This window comes from Chlorocebus sabaeus, chromosome 8 (assembly GCF_047675955.1).
Source record: "Chlorocebus sabaeus isolate Y175 chromosome 8, mChlSab1.0.hap1, whole genome shotgun sequence".
NCBI lineage: Eukaryota > Metazoa > Chordata > Mammalia > Primates > Cercopithecidae > Chlorocebus > Chlorocebus sabaeus.
The window spans coordinates 116,540,080-116,562,590 of NC_132911.1; the positions used below are offsets into that span (position 1 = coordinate 116,540,080).

The following is a 22,511-nucleotide window of genomic DNA, read 5'->3' on the forward strand; positions in this document are numbered from 1 at the left end:
AAGTGAAAGGTTTGGTATGCTTACACAGAAGTGTCATTTGATTAAGAAAGAGCTCAATTGTTAATTAATTACTATATTTAAAATACATAGGTGTTTTCCTTTCACTGCCTAAAAATTGTATAGTAAGGACCAGTGCCCTCTTTTTGAGTTTTACAAAAACGTAATATACATAATTACAAAAAGGGCTAAATCTGAATTTGTCTGTGTGCCTGCTAGTCTCATAGTTTTATGATTGTTTAAAGATAATTGATTTTTTAAAGAATTTTCCTAGCTTTCTCACACTCTCACTAAAGGGCAAATTTGCATCCATTGAATGAACAGCCTAAAAGGTATTGGTTGTGGAATGAGGCATGAGGCCTTTTTGTTAGTATTATTATTTATTTATTTTACTTTAAGTTCAGGATACAAGTACAGAACTTGTAGGTTTGCTACATAGGTATACATGTGCCATGGTGGTTGATGCACCTATCAAGCCATCATCTAGGTTTTAAGCCCCGCATGCATTAGCTATTTGTCCTAATGCTCTTCCTTCTTCCTCCACTCACCACCACCCCAACTAGCTTTGGTGTGCATTGCTCTCCTCCCTGTGTCCATGTTGTTCAATTCCCACTTATGAGTGAGAACATGCAGTGTTTGGATTTCTGTTTCTTTCTTAGTTTGTTGAAGATGATGGCTTCCAGCTTCATCCATGTACCCATAAAGGATATGATCTCATTCCTTTTTTATGGCTGCATAGTATTCCATGGTGTATATGTAGCGTATTTTCTTTATCTAGTCTATCATTGATGGGCATTTGGGTTGGTTCTGTGTCTTTACCATTGCAAATAGTGCTTCAATAAACATATGTGTGCATGTACCTTTATAGTAGAATGATTTATATTCCTTTGAGTATATACCCAGTAATGGGATTGCTGGGTCGAATGGTATTTCTTGTTCTAGATTCTTGAGGAATCACCACACTGTCTTCCACAGTTGTTGAACTAATTTACATTCTCACCAGCAATGTAAAATCATTCCTATTTCTCCAAGCTTCCCAGTATCTATTGTTTCTTGAATTTTTAATAATTGCCATTCTGACTGGTGTGAGATAATATCTCACTGTGGTTTTGATTTGTATTTTTATAATGATCAAAGATGTTGAGTTTTTTTTTTTTTCATGTTTGTTGGCCACAAAAATGTCTTCTTTTGAGAAGTGTCTGTTCATGTCCTTTGCTCACTTTTTGATGGGGTTGTTTGCTGTTTTCTTGTAAACTTTTTTAAGTTCCTTGTAGATTCTCAGTATTAGGCCTTTGTCAGATGGGTAGATTGCAAAAAATGTTTTCCCATTCTGTAGGTTGCCTGTTCCCTTTGATGATAGTTTATTTTGCTGTGCAAAAGCTCTTTAGTTAATTTAGATCCCATTTGTCAATTTTGGCTTTTGTTGCAACTGCTTTGGGTATTTTTGTCATGAAATCTTTGCCCATGCCTATGTCCTGAATGGTATTGCCCTGGCTTTCTTCTAGAGTTGTTATGGTTTGGGGTTTTACATTTAAGTCTTTAATCCACCTTGAGTTAATTTTTGTACAGGGAGTAAGGAAAGGGTCCAGTTTCAGTCTTCTGCATATGGCTAGCCAGTTTTCCCAGTACCATTCATTGAATCGGAAACCCTTTCTCCGTTGCTTGTTTCTGTTAGGTTTGTTGAAGATCAGATGGTTGTAGATGTGTAGTGTTATTTTTGAGGTCTCTGTTCTGTTCCATTGGTCTATATGATTGTTTTCATACCAGTGCCATGCTGTTTTGTTTACTGTAGCCTTGTAGTGTAGTTTGAGTCAGTACCATGATGCCTCCACCTTTGTTCTTTTTTCTTAGGATTGTCTTGGCTATACAGGCTCTTCTTTGGTTCTGTATTACATTTAAATTAGTTTTTTTTTTTTTTTTTTTTTTTATAATTCCTTGATGAATGTCAATGGTAGTTTGATGGGGATAGCATTGAATCTATAAATTACTTTGGGTAGTATGGCCATTTTCACAATATTGATTCTTCCTATCCATGAGAATGGAATCTTTTTTCCTTTGTTTATGTCCTTTCTTATTTTCTTGTGCAGTGGTTTGTAGTTCTCCTTGAAGAGGTCCTTCACATCCCGTGTAAGTTGTATTCCTAAGTATTTTACTCTCTTTGTAGTCATTGTAACTGGGAGTTCACTCATCATTTGGCTGTCTGCTTGTCTATTGTTGGAGTATAGGAATTTTTGTGACTTTCGTACATGCTTCTGTATCCTGAGAGTTTGCTGAAGGTGTTTACCAGCTTAAGAAGTTTTGGGGCTGAGAAAATGGGATTTTCTGAATATAGAATCATGTCATCTGCAGAGACAATTTGACTTACTCTCTTTATTTCTTTCTCTTTATTTCCTCTCTTTATTTCTTTCTCTTCCACCATCCTATGTTGAATAGGAGCGGTGAGAAAGGGCATCCTTGTCTTGTGCCAATTTTTAAAGGGAATGATTCCAGCTTTTGCCCATTCAGTACAACATTGGCTGTGGATTTGTCATAAATAACTCATCATTTTGAGATATGTTCCATTAATACCTAGTTTATTCAGAGTTTTTAACATGAAGGGGTGTCAAATTTTATTGAAGGCCTTTTCTGCATCTATTAAGATAATCATGTGGTTTTTGTCATTGGTTCTCTTTTGTGATGGATTACATTTATTAATTTGCATATGATAAACCAGCCTTGTATCCAAAGATGAAGCCAACTTGATTGTGTGGGATAAGTTTTTTGATGTGATGCTGGATTCAGTTTGTCACTATTTTATTGAGGATTTTTGCATTGATGTTCATAAGGGATATTGGCTTGAAGTTTTCTTTTTTTGTTGTTGTGTTTTTGCCAGTTTTTGGTATCAGGATGATGCGGGCTTTATAAAATGAGTTAGGCAGGAGTCTCTCCATTTCAGCTCCTTGGAAGAGTTTTGGAAGGAATGATACCAGCTCCTCTTTGTACCTGTGGTAGAATTCGGCTGTGAATCCATCTGGTCCTGACCTTTTTTTCGTTGGTACTCTATTAATTATTGCCTCAATTTCAGAACTTGTTATTGGTCTAGTCAGGGATTTGACTTCTTACTGGTTTAGTCTTGGGAGGGTGTATATGTCCAGGAATTTTTCCATTTCTTCTAGATTTTCTATTTTATTTGCATATAGGTGTTTATAGTATTCTCAGATGGTGGTTTGTATTTCTGTGGTAGTTTGTATTTCATTTTTTATTGTGTCTATTTGATTATTCCTTCTTTCCTTCTTTATTAGTCTAGCTAGTGGTCTATTTTGTTACTTAAAAAAAAAAACAACTTCTGGATTCACTGATTTTTTGAAGGATTTTTCATGTCTTTATCTCCTCTACTACTGTTTTGATCTTAGTTATTTCTTGTCTTCTGCTACTTTTTGAATTTGCCTGCTCTTGCTCCTCTATTTTTTTTAATTGTGATGTTAGGGTGTCAATTTTAGATCTTTCTAGCTTTCTTATGTGGGCATTTACTGCTATACATTTCCCTCTTAACACTGCTTTAGCTGTGTCCCAGAGATTCTGGTATGTTGTTTCTTTGTTCTCATTGGTTTCACAGAACTTCTTGATTTCTTCCTTAATGTCATTATCTACCCAGGAGTCATTCAGGAGTGAGTTTCCATGTAGTTGTGTGATTATGAGTGAGTTTCTTAATCCTGAGTTCTAATCTGATTGCACTTTGGTCTGAGAGACTGTTATGATTTCAGTTCTTTTGCATTTTCTGAGTAGTGTTTTACTTGAAATTATGTGGTCAATTTTAGAATAAATGCCATGTGGCACAGAGAAGAATATATATTCTGTTGATTTGGAGTGGAGAGTTCTGTAAATGTCTATTAGGTCCACTTGATCCATAGATCAATTCCAAGTTTTGAATATCCTCGTTAATTTTCTCTCTTGCTGATATGTCTAAATATATTGACAATGGGGTGTTAAAGTCTTCCACTATTATTGTGTGGGAGTCTAAGTCCCTTTGTAGGTCTCTAAGAATTTGTTGTAGGAATCTGGGTGCTCCTGTATCAGGTGCATATATAAGTAGGATAGTTAGCTCCTCATGTTGAATTGATCCCTTTACTATTATATAATGCCCAGTTTTGTCTTTTTTTATCTTTGTTGGTTTAAAGTCTGTTTTGTCAGAAACTAGAACTGCAACCCCTGCTTTTTTTTTTTTTTTTTCTTTCCATTTTCTTGGTAAAGTTTCCTCCATCCCTTTATTTTGAACCCATTTGTGTCTTTGCACATGAGATGGGGCTCCTGAATACAGCACACTGTTGGTGCTTGACTCTTTATCCAATTTGCCAGTCTTTGTCTTTTAATTGGGGCATTTAGTCCATTTATATTTAAGGTTAGTATTGTTACATGTGAATTTGATACTGTGATCATGACGCTATCTGGTTATTTTGGACACTAACTGTTGCAATTTCTTCATAGTGTCATTTGGTCTTCATATTTTGGTGTGTTTTTGCAGTGGCTGGTACTTGTTTTTTCTTTCTATATTGAGTGTTTCCATCAGGAGCTCTTGCAAGGCAGGCACGATGGTGACAAAATCCCTCAGCATTTTCTTATCTTGAAAAGGTTTTATTTCTCCTTTGCTAATGAAGCTTAGTTTGACTGGAAATAAAATTCTGAGCTGAAAATTCTTTTCTTTAAGAATGTTGAATATTGGGCCCCACTCTCTTCTGGCTTGCAGGGTTTCTGCTGAGACAACCACTGTTAGTCAGATGGATTTCCCTTTGTAGGTGACCTGACCTTTCTCCCTGGCTGCCCTTAACATTTTTTCTTTTATTTCAACCTTGGAGAATCTGATGATTATGTGTATTGGAGTTGATCTTCTTATGGAGTATCTTAGTGGTATTCTCTGTATTTCCTGAATTTGAATGTTGGGCTGCCTTGCTAGGTTGGGGAAGCTCTCCTGGATAATATCCTGAAGTGTGTTTTCCAAGTTGGTTCCATTCTAACCATCTCTTTCCCATACTCCAATCAATCATAGGTTCAGTCTTTTGACACAGTTCCATATTTCTCAGAGATTTTGTTCATTCATTTTCATTCTTTTTTATTTAATCTTGTCTGCATGTCTTATTTCAACAAGATGGTCTTCAAACTCTGATATCCTTTCTTCCACTTGGTCAATTTGGCTATTGATACCTGTGTATGATTCACAAAGTTCTCCTGCTCTGTTTTTCAACTTCATCGGGTCATTTATGTTTCTCTCTATACTGGTTATTCTAGTTAGCAGCTCCTATAACCTTTTATCAAGGTTCTTATCTTCTTTGCATTGGGTTAGAACATGCTCCTTTAGCTCAGCAATTTGTTATTACTCAACATCTGAAAACTACTTCTGTCAATTCCTCCATCTCATCCTCTGTCCAGTTCTGTGCCCTTGCTGGAGATGCACTGCAATCATTTGGAAGAGCGGAGACACTCTGGCCTTTTGGATTTTCATCTTTCTGTTGTTGTTGTTGTTAATTTTTTCTCATGTTCCTGAGTTTGTCTAGTTTCTATCATTGAGGCTGCTGACCCTCAGATGGGGTTTTTGTGGGAACTTTTTTTTGTTGTTGATGCTGCTGTTGTTCCTTTCTGTTTGTTTGTTTTTCTTTCAATGGTCAGGTATCTCTTCTGTAAGGCTGCTGCAGTTTGCTAGGGGTTCACTTCAGGCCCTAATCATCTGGTTCACTCCTGCATCTGGAGATGTCACTTGAGGAGGCTAGAGAACAGCAAAGATAGGTTCCTGTTCCTTCCTCTGGGACCTCTGACCTCGAGGGCCACTGACCTGATGCCAGTAGAAACACTCCTGTATAGGGTGTCAGAGAACTCCTGTTGGAGGGTCTCATCCAGTTGGGTGGCATGGGGAGCAGGTCCTGTTTAATGCAGCACTTTGACTGTCCCTTGGTGGAAGGGGTGTGCTTTGCTGAAAGGAAAACCACTCGCCTGGTCTGCCTGGATTGCTCATAACTAGCAGGAGGAAAAACTAAGTCTGCTGGTCCTGGAGACTGCGGCCACCCCTCCCACTAGGGACTCAGGCCCAGGGAGATCAGAGTTCTGTCCCTGAGCCCCTGCTGGAGTTCTTGGAGTTCCTGCAGGGAGGCCCAACCCAGTGGGGGTAGGATGGGTCAGGTTCAGGCCTGAAGAGGCACTCTGGCCACAGTCTGCCACAGCCGGTATGTTGGGCTATGGTGGATACCTCTTGAGACCAAGCCATCCAGTCTTTCCAGCTCCAACAGGGGAAAAGCATGGCCTGGAACTATAGAGATTGCTGCCACCTTTCCCTTACCCTGGGAGTTTAGTGTGTTAGGCAGCTATCAGTCCCAGTGTTGGCTGCCAACCCTCCCCCAAGAAGCTCAAATGACTTAGATATCAGGCAGCCACAGCTGAGGTGCTGGCCACCCCTTCCCCTGGGAGCTCAGCAGGCTTAAGCAGATTCTAGATGAGTGGCTATTGAGAATCTGTGTGGCTCTCTTGTTGGGATCCTAGGTCCTGGTGGCGTGTGCTCGTGACTGGCATCATCCGATCTGTGGGTTGCACAGTTCCGTGGAAAAAACATGGTTTCTCAGGCTGGGCAGCACACTCACTCACCACCTCCCTTGGCTGTGGAATGGGGGCTCCCCTGCCCCATGTGGCTCTCAGGTAGGCTGCTGCATCACACTGCTCTTCCTTCCTCTCCTTGGATTATGTTAGTTGCCTAGTCAGTTCTGATGACAGAACCTGGGTATCTCGATTGTCAGTGCAGGATTTTACACTGTTGTGGTTCTTTTCAATGGGAGTCTCCAATTGCTGCTGCTTCTAGTTGGCCATATTGGCCCTGACTCAAAGCCTTAATTTTTAATCCTGACTGAAGATGCAGTTCTCATTGGAAACTTTAAATTGGATGGTGTAGGAACAACCATTTGGATACTTGGTATTCTTTTGAAAAATAATATCTAATAGTCATTCCATATTATTTATACAATGATTTTCTGTCCAAAAAGAATATCAGCTGATATATCAGAATTCATGATTGTCTTCAGAATTTTTCTAACATTGAAACAGGGTGAAAAATATGGTTCAAACACACATTTTTTTTTAGCATTAGAGATTGTACAGACCACTGCCTACCACTGCTTAATCCCAATAAATGTACTCTTTTTATATTTAAACCATTCTATTGCTTGAGTATTTAAGATAATTTTGACATCTTTCTTCTGTGTTTTACTGGGTTACTATAACAATATTATATATATATAGTTTCCACCTATAATTGTGTGATACTAGTTAGCTCAAATAGCTTTTTTTTAAAGAAAGCAGCAATAGGAGTACATAGCATCTATGATCTTGGATGTCAGTTGGACAATTGATTTCTAATATTTTACCCAATGCTGAGATATGAAGTTTTTTGTGGCAGATATATGATAAAAGCTTCTTAAAAATATTTTTTAGTCAATTGACTAGCCAGCCTGCTTTTTCTTGTCCATGTTTTTAAAAATTTGAACCTAAAATCCAGTTTTCTGTCTTAAACAGAAAAAGGAAAAGATGTCCCATCAAATGCAAGTTTTACAATTTTATTTCTGAAGTACATATGATGGGATCTATCAAACATGTAGAGAGAAACATCTGTAATGTGTGGGGATTAGTCACCAAATTTACTATATATTATTGATATCCAAGAAACGTCAATGTTTATGAGTGTCAGGTAAAGAAATAAACATATTTACTTGGAAAACAATGGATAAATTGATAGAGAAAGCAATCCACATTTTGTCTTATATCAGGTGTTGCATAATTAGTTACAGGCCTAACCAGGAAAGCAAAGGACCTTACAAGCTCCAGTGGAAAATGATAGAGGGATGAGTGGCCACAAAGATTCTATGCCCTCTCTAAAGGAGGCAGAAGACAGTCCCAGCCCATTTTTGCCACGTGACTATAAAGATCTAGTGTCACCAGTTTTACAAGAAACCATAAACTCAAATTTTTATATGTAATTTTCAGTTCCTTAAAACTCTATTTGACAAACAATAACAGGAAAAAAAAGCATAGCTAATCATCAGAGCAGTTCTGTTTCTGCCAATTTATATATATACAATTTTACAGTATATTGCATATAAAATATATGCAATTTATATTAAAATGAAATCTAATCTGTTAGGTATAAAACTACAATAAAATTTAGTAGGAACTGTTGATTATTTCTGGAAAATGTCAGTGTGGTGATATTCCTAACAGGTTCAACACATTGCTCATGTGCAAGAAAAGTACTGATCATTTTCAAGAGAGGAAGTATTAAGAATGAAGTTACAAAAATGTGAGCAACATAATTGATATAGTTTGGATTTGTGTCCCCACCCAAATCTCATGTCAAATTGGAGGTGGGACCTAGTGGGAGGTGACTGGATCATGGTGGGTGGATTTCTCCCATGCTGTTCTCATGATAGCAAGTGAGTTCTCACAAGATCTGATGGTCTTAAAGTGTGTGGGACTTTCCCCTTTGCTTTCTCTCTCTCTCTCTCTCCCCTGCCAGCATGTGAAGAAGGTCCTGGCTTCCCCTTTGCTTTCCGCTATGATTGTAAGTTTCCCGAGGCCTCCCAGACATGCTTCCTGTTAAGCCTGTGGAACTGAAAGTAAATTAAATGTCTTTTCTTCATAAATAACCCAGTCTCAGGTAGTTCTGTAAAGCAATGTGAAAACGAACTAATAACTGAACATGTAAAGCATGTAAAATGCTGGCCCATTTGTCCATCACACCTTAGGAAACACAAAATGCAACTGTAGTAGACCACAGATAGACAAGCAAATCATGTTGGTCAATGATATCCGTGTTGCCGACAAGGGAGAGAGGTTGAAGTCGAGGTCAAGGGTGCATGAAGACAGATGAGTAGGTTTTGTATTTGCTTTTTTTTCTAGAAAAATAAGACTAAAAAGCAGTAATATTGGGGTCTATAATATACTATGTGTGGTTATGAGGTTAACCCCTGATTTATTACAGGATTCTGGTTTATTACAGGATTCTGGAATAATAGTTCTAGGAGGCCTTCTTTTAAAATTAAAAAGAAAATAAAAAGAAGAGGGAGAAGAGAATGAAAAGGAAAAGAATAAAAGGAAAAAAAAATTAGCTTACCTTTAGTCAATGTATACAGTAAGAAATACACTAACTCACACAACAAGGGCATTATCACTAGTATCTGTCTATGCTGATACTAATTTTTTTTAACATTTATATCAGTTGTTCTCAAACTTTGATGTGCATAAGCATCATGCAGTGAGTCTGTTAAAATATAGATTGATAATTCACATTCTGGAGATGCTGATTCACTAAATTTGGCTTGAGGGCCTAAAAATCTACATTTTCAAATGTACACCAGGTATCTGTGATGCATTTGTGATGCAAAAAGACTCTATTTTGAGAAGCATCAGGTTAGATGAGCAAGCCCTCACCAGACACCAAATCTGTTCACACCTTAATCTGGTACTTCCTAGCAGCTAGAACTGTACGAAATACATTTCTATTGTTTATAAGTCACCCAGTTTACTGCATTTTGTTAGAGAAGCCCAACTGAACTGAGCCAAAGTACCTTAAATCTCATTGAAGAAGCACTAACAGATTCTATGAAAGTTACTAATAATAACTAAGTTACTGTTCATCTTCTGCTGGTGGTAGTGGGAACGACCAATGTAAAACAATAATTTGAAAGTGAACTTTTATTAATACCCGATAGGCTAAGGCAAAAATGAAACATTGGGAACTTACACTTGGAGCACGGTCCTAGGATCTCCAACTTCGCCCCCATCACCAATTGTCAAGGTATCATAGCCAATCTCCAGATCAAATTCTTCAAAATTTATCTGGATAACCTAGTAGTAAACAGAAACATACACCTTCCTTAAATATATTGTATTATGTAATAGAAACAGAAAAAGCAATGACAGAAAAGCATTCTTTGTCTCTCCACACACACACACACACACACACACACACAAGCAGTTTTTTATATATATATATATAAAATTTCATAGTATGGCAGCAAGTCATGTTAGAATATTCTTAAAGTTCAATCATTATATCATCACATGACTTTTACTTGCTGTATTGTATTTTCTGCATTAAATGTTCAATGAAATTACATGGTTTCTGTTTATAGAATACTCTTATTTAAAGAATGATTAAAGCAAATCTACTCTAAGAAGGCTTTATAAAAAGTATATGTAGGTGGAGAGTGGTTTTCCACACATTTGCATATATATTTTATAAAGTTAACGTGCAGAAACAGAGTGTGCTATTTCCATTAAGTAGTAAAGCTTACAATTTGTTAGAGCTAAACTTGAATCTAGATTGCCAGAATGGTATCAAGTTTATTTTTATGTATCCTTTGGTAACAGAATTCCTCAAATATATTAAAATGAGTGGCAAAACTGGGAGCACAATACTTTGAGAGGCACACTACACCATGTTATGTAATTCAGCATTATTTCTTACTAAAATATACTCATATATTCATATATTGCTTATATAGCTATGCAAAAATTCAAATTTAATTAAATTGCAATTTTAAAAATAGCTAAAATATTGAAAAGATGTAATTAAGAATCAGTACAGAAAGAAATTACATAAAATTACATAGTGTCCTACATATAGTCATGTTTTGAGCAAAAAATAATTTATAATAAATTATTGTTCATCACCTGATAAAATGAATGCCTGAGGTTACCACATTATGAGAGAATAAATGAAGAAGATATTTCTTTAGTAATATTTATAACTATTTTCTACTTTATTATAAAAATAATTAAAAATAAAGGAATTTATATCCTGAGTTATTTTGCTGTATAACAATTTTTGACTACACATATTTCTTGTTTTATAAAATATTTTAGTATTTGCATTGACTAAAGCAATTGTTTTGTCCAAATTTAAATATAGCATGTGAATGAAAACTTTGACCTATACATTTTAAATAATCATAATCTTTTTTTTTTTTTTTTTTTGAGACAGAGTCTCGCTGTGTTGCCCAGGCTGGAATACAGTGGTGTGATCTCGGTTCACTGCAAGCTCTGCCTCCCAGGTTCACGCCATTCTCCTGCCTCAGCTTCCAGAGTAGCTGGGACTATAGTCAGCCACCATGCCTGGCTAATTTTTTTGTATTTTTTAGTAGAGACAGAGTTTCACTGTGTTAGCCATGGTCTCGATCTCCTGACCTCGTGATCCACCTGCCTCGGCATCCCAAAGTGCTGGGATTACAGGCGTGAGCCACCGTGCCCAGCCTACATGATCACAATTTTTAAAATATGTGTATTTGTTCCACGTATAGTTAAATATAAATACTTTCCATTGATAATTACCTGTCAATATAGATTTACATTGTTTCCCATTTTCTTTTCTTTCTTTTTTTTTTTTTTTTTGGCTACTATAAGCAACATGGTCATGAGCAAAATTAAACATCTTTGGGTTCACATTTTGAAGTATGTCTCTAGGCAGTATACTTGCTAGGTAATAGCAACAAAAATTCATTTTATAGCCTAGTCCCATATGGTTTTCCAAAATTGTTTTACCAATTCAAATGTTCACATTTGCATACATTGAATGTATTTATTCCTACAACTCTAGTAGGTGTAAAAGTGTTTTTTGTTGTTTTGTTTTTGTGTGTGTGTGTGTGTTTCTTATTACTAATTGAGTTGCAAATTTTTTTATATGTTTATATATCATTCATATTTCCTTTTCTGTGACACAACTATTTGTGTTTTGGTATCTTTTTTCCTCAGACCGCTTGTCTACTTGTTATTGATTGCAAGAATTCTTTATATTGGTGATTCCAAAAGTATGCCATTACAGCACACTTTAAAAACAATAATATTTGTAATACACAAAGGTGAACAGATGAAGCTGCTTACAATGGAAATTTTATTTTTATTTTTTCCCCAGGACCTTCTGTTCCATAGAGGGAGTTAAATCAATATCTTAGTTCTACCTGTGGCTAATTCATAGTACACCACTGGACCTGGCTCACTAGTTGAGATCAGCTTTATGTATTATGGGTACTAATTCCTTACATTATATGTGTTGCAATAGCTTCAAGTTCACAGCTTCCTTGTTAGATTACTTGATACAAAAAGTTATTAATTTTACCAGAGTAAGACTTACTTATCTACTCATAAAATAGTAGATAAACAAATCCTACTCTGGTAAAAATTATTAATATTAATGACACAAGCTCATACAGATGTATCTTCATATCTTTTATCTTTTATGAATTGACTTTTATGGAAACTGCAAAGTAGGAATATGTTGGAGGCAGAATTCTAAGATGTCTTCCAATATTCTAATCCCCTGGTGTAGATAACCTATATGATACCCTCCCCTTCAGTGCGGGCAAGATCTATGAAGATGATGGATTATCAATCCTATGATTAGCTTATATTATATGGAAAAGGTGAAGGAATATTACAGATGTATAATTAAGGTCTCTAATCAGTTGACTTAAGTTCATCAAAAGGGAGATTATTCTGAGTGGCCCTGAATAAAATAAAATAAAATAAAATAAAATAAAAAAGAAAAGAAAAGAAGGTCTAGAAGTAAGAGATCAAAAAACAAGCTAACAAAAAATCAGAAGAGATGCTCTCCTGTTGGACTTGAAGATACAAACTGCCATGCTGTGGAAAGGCACGTTTAACATGGAGCAGTGGGTGCCCTTTACGAGCCGAAAGCCTACGTCCTGCAACCACAATAATTGAATTCTGCCAACAAGTGAGCCTGGAAGAAGCCCTACAGTTTCAAATGAGATCTCATTCCGGACCAATGCTTTGGTTTCACCCTGGTACAACCTTGAAAAGAAGACCCAGATATCTATGCCCAGACTCTTTTCCTGTGGAAACTGTGAGATAACAAATTTACGTTGTTTCATGTTGCTAATTTTGGGTAATTTTTTACACAGCAATATAAATTAGCACAGTATTCCTTTCATTTTTCCCTCCAATATGAACACCCAGTTGTCTCAGTACTTTTTATTTAATAAAAAGCCCTTCTTTCTCCAATGATCAGCAAACTCTAATATATATAACTATTCTATATACAAGTATATTGGATTTTGGATTATGGATCTTGTTCTCTTAGTAAGTTTGTATGTACCCAAACTACCACAAAATTGGCTTATTATTATTATTACTGTAAGATAAGACTATATCTTATAAGTCAGATACTCCACAAACTTAATTCTTTTGTTCTTTGGGAGTATTTTGACTACTCTTGGACCATTTTTCTTTCACATATCAACTTGTAAAATTCTTCAAAAATTTATTTTGGGCTTTCTATTGTAATTGCAATAGAAAGTGAATCTATAGCTGATTTGCTGAGAACTGACATCTTAAGGTATTGAATCTACCTACACACACGTCTTACTTATCTCTTCATTTATGTAGATCTCTAAATATCTTTTAATAACGTTTTTAAAAATATATTACATGTTGAAAATGCTTTTTGCTATTGAAAGTGGTATTTATCTTTATATTTGGAACTTTTTTGGTATATAGAAATGAAATTTATTTTTTGTATATTGATCTAAGTAGGCACTGGATAAAGCATCCATATTATTTAAAAACATTTGTAAATTATTTTTAGTTTCTTACATAGCAAGCATGTCTTCTGTAAATAATATTTTAGGTTCTTCTTTTACAAATTATGTAATTTTAAAATCTTAACTTTCTTGTATATCTGGTAAAATGTTTACTAGAACAGATGACAACTGGCCTCATTAAATTGTACCTCATTTAAGAGGGAATGCCTCCAATATATATGTTTGTATGTCTGTGTGTGTATGTGTGTATGTGTCTGTATGTTTGTTTGCATGGTATTTATTCATAGTTTTATACATTTCTTTTGTTTTCTTGTGAACTAATAATGACATGAACACTACTATGTTTCTTATATTTCAGAGAGAGTAACTCTCAAAGTACCTCATCTGTCATCCTGCCAAAAGGATAAATCCCATGATCTTCATCACCCCAACCTATTTCACAGTAGATCTATGAGTGAACTGTAATTAAAATTAGAGAATGTCTCCTTTCGTATGACTTAAAAGTCTAATAGGCTAGTGGATACAAATTAGGTGTCGAATAAACGACTGCCTGATTGATTGCTAGTTCTATGCCAAACTCTTGATATCCATTATTGTATAATCATGTCCTAAAGACTTTGGACACCCATAGAATGGTAGATCTTATTTTGCCGAAATTGTAACTGAGACTCATGCATGTATATATGCAACAATGAGAGCTCTATCTCACTTTAAATTAAGTGATGAATTAATTACTAATTAATCCATATACTTTTGGATAAGCACTTAACCACTGACCTGTCATTGAATTTTTAGACACTTGTAATTCTTGAACAGTTTCAATGACACACAATTACTAAGAAGCTAGAATATTCTGATTGAATTTTTATAATACATTCATTTTAGTTTGATTCATTTATGCTTATTTTTAACATTATTATTGAAATAGTTCACAGAAGTAAAACTTGTACATTAAAAAAATTAAAAATTACCTTTGCCATATTTGAAGCCATTAATATAAGTAAGGCATTATGGTAAAACCCCAGCATAGCATATTGAGATATGGTTAAAAGAAAAATACCTTTAATAGAATGTATAAATAAAACTTAGGAAAACAAAAACAAAATGACAAGAAAACTTGTTCATGCTATAATGTAATAAGTAGCATCAGTAGTCTGATGTAAAATTTTTCTTCTTTATTGATACTTTAATAATATGAAAGTGACCAAATAGACATTTCCACCCATTTATTTTTGTATAATATAGAAAGGTTAATATACAAAATCAACAAATAGTCATCAGTATAATAGGAATGCTTCTTCTACATGTTTATTTGGTAGTAGGGCAGAAACATTTAGTAAGAAAATAGGAAAAATATTATGCATTTAGTGTAAAAAGAATGCCATACATTTTGCCTGTTTTACTTCTTCCTAATCATTTGTAGAGTAAATAAACAAAAACATAAATTGCATTTAGCATGGACTAACAAAAAAAAACTGTAATAATAAAATATTCCCTTAAAGTATTTAAATAATGTATAATTGTCTTTATTTTTTTTAAACCAAGTAAGTCACTCTCTTGATTTCCATTGTGGAATGGTGATTCTAACTGGATTGTTTAGTGTTGCTTATTGAAGTTGGAATTAAACTATTTAATCTACTAATGAAGTCAATTAAAAATAACGTAATGCTTTTTAACACTGACTTTCCAGAAGTAAAAAATCCATAGATAGCATTAAATACTAAATACTTGGTAGATCAATTTCTCATAAGACTCAATACATAGGTTTTTACAGGACATTTTGTTAAAACTGGTACAGAAGCTATGTCTCATAATCTTCATTCTGTGAATCTTGCAAAGATAATTTAATACCATAACTTCTACATTGTCATTATTTATGAAGCCATGTGGAATTCCCACTTAATACCCATTAACATGAATTTTTAAAATGGAATATATTTATATTACGTAAAATAGTGGTCTCAGAATTATAAATGCATTATTTCATTTTGACCCTAAAAGTCTATGTTGTGTACATCTATACATTATTCTGGCTGCCCAGCACCTGAATATCCTCCTTTTGTCTGGGAAATTAGGAATCTTGGTAGGAAGTACAGCATACCTCCCAATATGGTCAGATCCTAGATTCCCCATTATTCATTGTATCCAGTGTACAGGTATGATAACTAAGATTCCCTTATCAATCAGATACACATCTTATGTGTATAAATAAGGAAACAAAGATTAGATTCTGGCACAGAGTGTCAAAAGCAGCAGAAACATATAGTTTCAGGGGCAACAGTGGTTGTAATATGTAGTGGCACTGAAATTCTAGAGCACAGCAGTCTTGTCCAACAGGTAAATATGAATCCTTCCAGGAGTCAGAGCCAGAAGCTGTGGAGCACTATGACAAGGTAAATAGATTCTGTTACATTCCAGGCTTTTCTAGGAACTCATTCCATTTCTAGAGAAGTCGGTGTTCACCAGTCTTATCCAGAAGGGTATGATATTGTTTTATGACCCAGTAACCATTGTGTAGCTTCAATTCTCTCTTCTTCTGAATGGGAGTTCTTAGGGCAGTTACCCTGTTTGTTTTCTATACTTTTATATTGGATTTGGCCTTTTAGCCACAGGTCTTTAGACAGTGAGGAATTACCTGTAGATATAATGGAGAAGCTAGTCTATCACTTAGGGATTCTGGACATATCTTTGTATGTAGTAAATGGCTGAAATTTTAGGTTTTCTCTATTAATGTAGATAGAAAATATGTTTTACATAAGTATTTTTTCCAAAGTGAATGTGGGAGAAGAAAGATGGGTCTGGAGAGGTATTTCATAACCAAAGGGGAAAATGTGGCAGATGCTATTGATTGCTTGCCCAATAGCCACCTTCCTTACCTGCCCTTGACCTTTTCTTTTCAACAGGGCATATATTTTGTTCCCATGTATCCTTTTCTGTACATCCTAATGCTCAGGGACTGCTCATCCAATTCTGAGTCTCCTGAGATGGGTCCTAATCACTCTATGTCCCATTCCATTTGTCAGTGATTAGATTATACATATTTGACCTAATTCTGGCCACTGGAAGATGATTAGCAATTTGCTGAGGAGCTTCTGCAAAATGATTTCTTGGTTTTCAAAAAGTACAAAAAATCAGTCTGCTTTGAGGTAATTCTATCTGAATGTATTGAGCTATTACAGCCATCTCACAACCTCACAATACGTAGTTTGAAGACAAAGCCAAACTACATATTGAGATGTCCAGAACCTAGGAATGGTGTTTTTCTGTGTGTGGGGGGCTTGCATGCTTCTGGTCAGTATGCTTTTTAAATATTGCATTTTCTTATTATTTAAATCATTTGACTTGAGGTTTCCCATATGTAAACTGAAGACATTCCAATGAATAAATGGTTTTAATAACTTCTCAGTTTAAAGGAATGTTTTGCCCAAGTAATTTTCCCATGTTTATTTGGCTACTGGTGATGAAACTAAACTTCAGGTTTGCTTGACAATAGTAATTATCTGCTTAAGCATCATCCTATTCTACGTTAACAAAGTTCTGAAATTTAGAAAAAATTTTCTGTGTATCCCAAATACCTCATATCATGTTGTTATCATAATATAGTTCATAAATATGTTCTTTGATGTTTGGCATATGCCTCATGTATTAAATAGTGATGGCAGGGAGAGACAATTTCTGAAAGCTAACAACTAATAAATATTACATAAATTCCTTGGGAAAAATATAGAAAGTATCTATTGATATAAGTTATTTTGTGCTCTATGGTAAAGTCTGTATTTTTAAATTCAAAATAATTCTGGAAGCTGAAGAAATTTCACAATATTAGTCATTTTTAACTTACATAATTAGTACAACATTCAAATTAGCCTTTGATGATGTTTAACCAAACAAATTAATGATGCTTTAACTAATGTCAATACCAATACCAAGCTATACTCATTAGTGAGACAGGATAATATAGATAAGTCCACGGGAAAAGCCTGGGATTATAGCCCCATTTCTCTCAAAAAATGTTATATTGTCTTGAGCAATTCTGTAACATATACAAAATAGTGTTTATAATTCATATTTTAAGGTTGAAATATGTATTACAATAAGCAAAGATTATAAAATAATACATAGGATGCTTGATATATAGTAGGGCCTCATAAATGGTAGTTGTTGTTAGCTATGTCAATTATCTTAAAATAGGTGTTCACATCTGTTCACAAAGAAGCTTGAGGATGAAGTTCTTTTATCAGCAATCCCATTTGATTCCAAGATAAGAGTTTTTCCCCCAAACTCTATGCTGCTAAAAATTTACCTTTTCTGGGAGCAGCTTTTCTCCATTATGATTATTTCAGAATGGCAATAAGTCACTCTAATATTAACAACTATTTTTGCTACCCAGTGTGGAAATCAGAATACATTATATATGTATAATTACAAAATATAAAAACTTCAATTAATCTTAAGGTATGCAAATATCATGTTACACAATCAACTTGACATCTAATTAAAGCACTTCTTTCTTCATATACTTTCTATACCTTGGCAATCATTGTCCAATGAGGGAAACGTGACATAAGTAAGATGAATACAATACCCTGTGTTGACTGCTTTGAGATATGGACACACTGGGTTATATTAGCAGAGATGACAGTCACTCAATCCAGTTGGAGAGTAAAGAGGAAATAATCCCTTGAGATAGAAAACCCCAGACACTGCCAACGAAGGTGGAGTTGGGAACTGGGAAAGAATATTCTAGGGAAGAATGTGAAATATGGCAAAGTGAAAAAAATATTATTTTTGTTTTTGAAACATGAACTATGAGGCAAAAAATGATGAGAAGGAACACTAGAAATGAAGGCAGAAAACAGACCATGTTAAGGACTTTGAACTTATGTCCGTACATATAGAAGTATATGAAAAGCAGCAAATTACGATTTTGAACGAAGTTGAAAGGGTTATATTTAATTTTTTACGTGCTCACTTTGGCAGCACGAACAATCTAGATTTGAAGGATAACAGGGCAGAGTTAGAGAGATTGAGGACCTAAACTTGGGCTGTGGAAGTAGGGATGGAGAAGAGTGGATTCAGTTAAGGTTTCTTTGCTCCAAATTAAAATAATTATAATAGTTTTTTTTTTTTTCATTTTTCTCCATACATTTGAAAGCATTACTCAAAGGCACACATAAAAATCACGCCTTGGCAGGACTGTCTTATCAAATGTTATTGCTTATAAATGTCTAATTTAGAGAGAGCAGAATATGGAGTACCTTTATTAAAAAATCATATAATTCAGAATAATCCTAAAACTTGGTTGCTTTTATGACATGTATTATAAATGACATACATTTCACATGCATATGGACAATTCATGTTAATGATATTTAAATAATAATCATCCTAAATTAGCTATTTAAAAATAAATATGCAAAGGTAAACTTATATGAAATTTGTGAAATAGGTAAATATTGTATGATATAAAATGCTTAAAGTATGACACATGAAAATTCCTTATTTATTCATTTGAAAGTAATGACATTTTAGAGAAAAGAACACATATCTCATTCTAGAAGAATTATGAACTGCAATATTTAATATTTTACTTACATATTTTATTACAGACTCTAGGCTAGACCATTCAACAGTGAGAAGTGCCACCTCAGGGAATTCTCTAGGCTCATCCAATTTGCTGCCAGTATCATGTTAACAGTTTCAATTCTTGCAAGGGATCATATTTTAGATACGGGGTGGAGGAGAGTCTGGGGAAACCGAGAGCTATTGATGGAGTGATGAAAGCTTTTAGCTTTGTTTTATTTTTCTATGCCTTTAATATCTGTACACTGGTCTTCTCCTTTAGGGGATTCCTGGTATGTAACAATGACAGATTAAATAAAGGATGACAAATGTTTCACTGAAGGGAAAAAGCTACATAAAATGAAAAATTCATCAAATATTAAATCCATAACACAACAGTACAGAACCATTGGTTCTTTTGCATCATTTATTCATGCTTAGCTACTGGAGGATATAATTTAAATCCCATAATACATATAAATGATCAACTTGAATTTACAGATTTTGAGGAAAATCCTTGCAGATAATATTCTTGGTTTTAAGAGATTATTCATTACAAATTTGTGTAAGTTAGGTCATATATATTCAAAAAATTTTGAAAAACAGATATGTATGAGGTTAATTAAAATAAATTTGCTAAGAAGGACTCTCTTCCTACTTTTTGTCCCTTATTAAAAATAGGGTCATCATGGTCTAGGATACCTCTCTTTTCATTTATTTATCTGTATCTATTTTAATATAAAAAATCTTTGACTCCAGACTTTGAGAAAATGAAAGGTTTGTTCAAAATGATTAGACACAAAACTATAGTAGTGATATACAGATATTTATATACTTTCATACATAATGAACTGTGCAATAAGTTTTAATTCCAGCCTCAGTTTATCCTTGTTATTTTTCTTATGACACCAAAAAGAAAGGATGTAAGATACCAGCTTCTCAATTCATGGTCTTTGCTGCTAACTTTACTTTTGTTTATGTAATTTCTTTTTTTTTAATATTATACTTTAAGTTCTGGGGTACATGTGCACAATGTGCAGGTTTGTTACATATGTATACATGTGCCACGTTGGTGTGCTGCATCCATTAACTCGTCACTTATATTAGGTGTATCTCCTAATGCTATCCCTCCCCACTCCCCTCTCCCCACAATAGGCCCCGGTGCATGATGTTCGCCTTCCTGTGTCCAAGCGATCTTATTGCTCAATTCCCACCTATGAGTGAGAACATGTGGTGTTTAGTTTTCTGTTCTTGCAATAGTTTGCTGAGAATGATGGTTTCCAGCTGCATCCATGTTCTTACAAAGGACACGAACTCATCCTTTTTTATGGCTGCATAGTATTCCATGGTGTATATGTGCCACATTTTCTTAATTCAGTCTGTCACTGATGGACATTTGGGTTGATTCCAAGCCTTTGCTGTTGTGAATAGTACCGTAATAAACATATGTGTGCATGTGTCTTTATAGCAGCATGATTTATAATCCTTTGGGTATACACCCAGTAATGGGATGGCTGGGTCAAAAAGTATTTCTAGTTCTAGATCCTTGAGGAATCGCCACACTGTTTTCCACAATGGTTGAACTAGTTTACAGTCCCACCAACAGTGTAAAAGTGTTCTTATTTCTCCACATCCTCTAATATCCAGAACCTATAAAGAACTCAATCAAATTTACAAGAAAAATCAAACAACCCCATCAAAAAGTGGGCAAAGGATATGAACAGACACTTCTCAAAAGAAGACATTCATACAGCCAACAGACACGTGAAAAAATGCTCATCATCACTCGCCATAAGAGCAATGCAAATCAAAACCACAATGAGATACCATCTCACACCAGTTAGAATGGCAATCATTAAAAAATCAGGAAACAACAGGTGCTGAAGAGGATGTGGAGAAATAGGAACAATTTTACACTGTTGGTGGGACTGTAAACTAGTTCAAACATTGTGGTAAACAGTGTGCCGATTCCTCAAGGATCTAGAACTAGAAATACCATTTGACCCAGCCATCCCACTACTGGTGATATGCCCAAAGAATTTTAAGTCATGCTGCTATAAAGACACATGCACACGTATGTTTATTGCAGCACTATTCACAATAGCAAAGACTTGGAATCAACCCAAATGTCCATCAGTGACAGATTGGATTAAGAAAATGTGGCACATATACACCATGGAATACTATGCAGCCATAAAAAAGGATGCGTTTGTGTCCTTTGTAGGGACATGGATGCAGCTGGAAACCATCATTCTCAGCAAACTATCGCAAGAACAGAAAACCAAATACCGCATGTTCTCACTCATAGGTGGGAATTGAACAATGAGATCACTTGGACACAGGAAGGAGATGATCACATACCAGGTCCTGTTGTGGGTGGGGGAGAGGGATAGTATAATTTAAAAAAAAAAGAAAAAGAAATCAAGGCAAGATGATAGAGAATGGTGGAGGTGTTCAGCGATAGAGGAGGTGAGGGTGAGGAACCTGAGAGAAATCTGAATGAAAAGAGGAATTATTTAGATATCACATTTATCAGGGGTTTCTCATTTTATATTTGAATAACTCTCAGAGGGCCCTCTACGATCTGACTTTTCTTTAGTTCTGCAGTCTCCATGATGTCCATTCTCCTCTTTACCCACTATGACAAGGGCCCCTGTCATCTTTTTAGTTTCTAGACGGCATCAGGGTCATAAAAATCCTTTATGAGGACTAATTCTGTCTCAGACACTCTTCTCTCTGCATTGCCAGTTCGTTGTCATTCCATAATATTGGCTTAAAAATCATCTGATCAGAAAACTATTTTTGACATTTCTAAGGGGCTTCCTCTTTATTACATTAAGGGTGATTTATTTATGATTATTTATTTCTGTGTTTATCATTTTATTGTCTCTTTAAAGTGCTAAGTAGAAGCTTCCTGATGTTAGCACATTTGTCTTTAAAAAAAATTGATTGCAGTCCCAGGTTCTACACCGTAAAAATGTAGGATTTCCCAGGTAATGTCTAGCTAAGAGTTACAGTATTGGTATTCATCTGAGCACTCTAAGACACATGAGGTGTTTTATGCCTGTCCTTGGATATTAGAGATCATCACAGCCTGATAATGTACAGGGTGAATACAGAAGAGGTCTTAACAGGGGAAAAAAAAAAAAAAAAAAAGATGGAGCTACTACATCCTATCTCTGCAGATGTTGCTCCCTTCAATGCTTACCCCTAGTATCATTGATGTGGGTGACTTTGCTATTACATCAGAAGGGGTTAAAATTCAAAGCAGATATGTAATGCTGAACAAAGGAATTACACAAATTTTTATACTTTGATACGTATATTATGTGATTCTTGCTGTGAGAGGGCAATTAAATCATCCAAATGATTCTTTCACATTGG

General features: G+C 35.0%; 1 protein-coding gene across 2 annotated transcripts in view; it reads right to left on the minus strand.

The window, feature by feature from the left end:
* CSMD3 (CUB and Sushi multiple domains 3) overlaps positions 1-22,511 on the minus strand; it is a 1,272,067-nt gene that overhangs the window by 636,478 nt on the left and 613,078 nt on the right. For both annotated transcript variants that reach the window (XM_008001392.3, XM_008001388.3), the window contains one exon: positions 9,749-9,852. In XM_008001392.3, the coding sequence (XP_007999583.2) occupies positions 9,749-9,852 (104 nt within the window). The remainder of the gene's footprint in view (positions 1-9,748; positions 9,853-22,511) is intronic.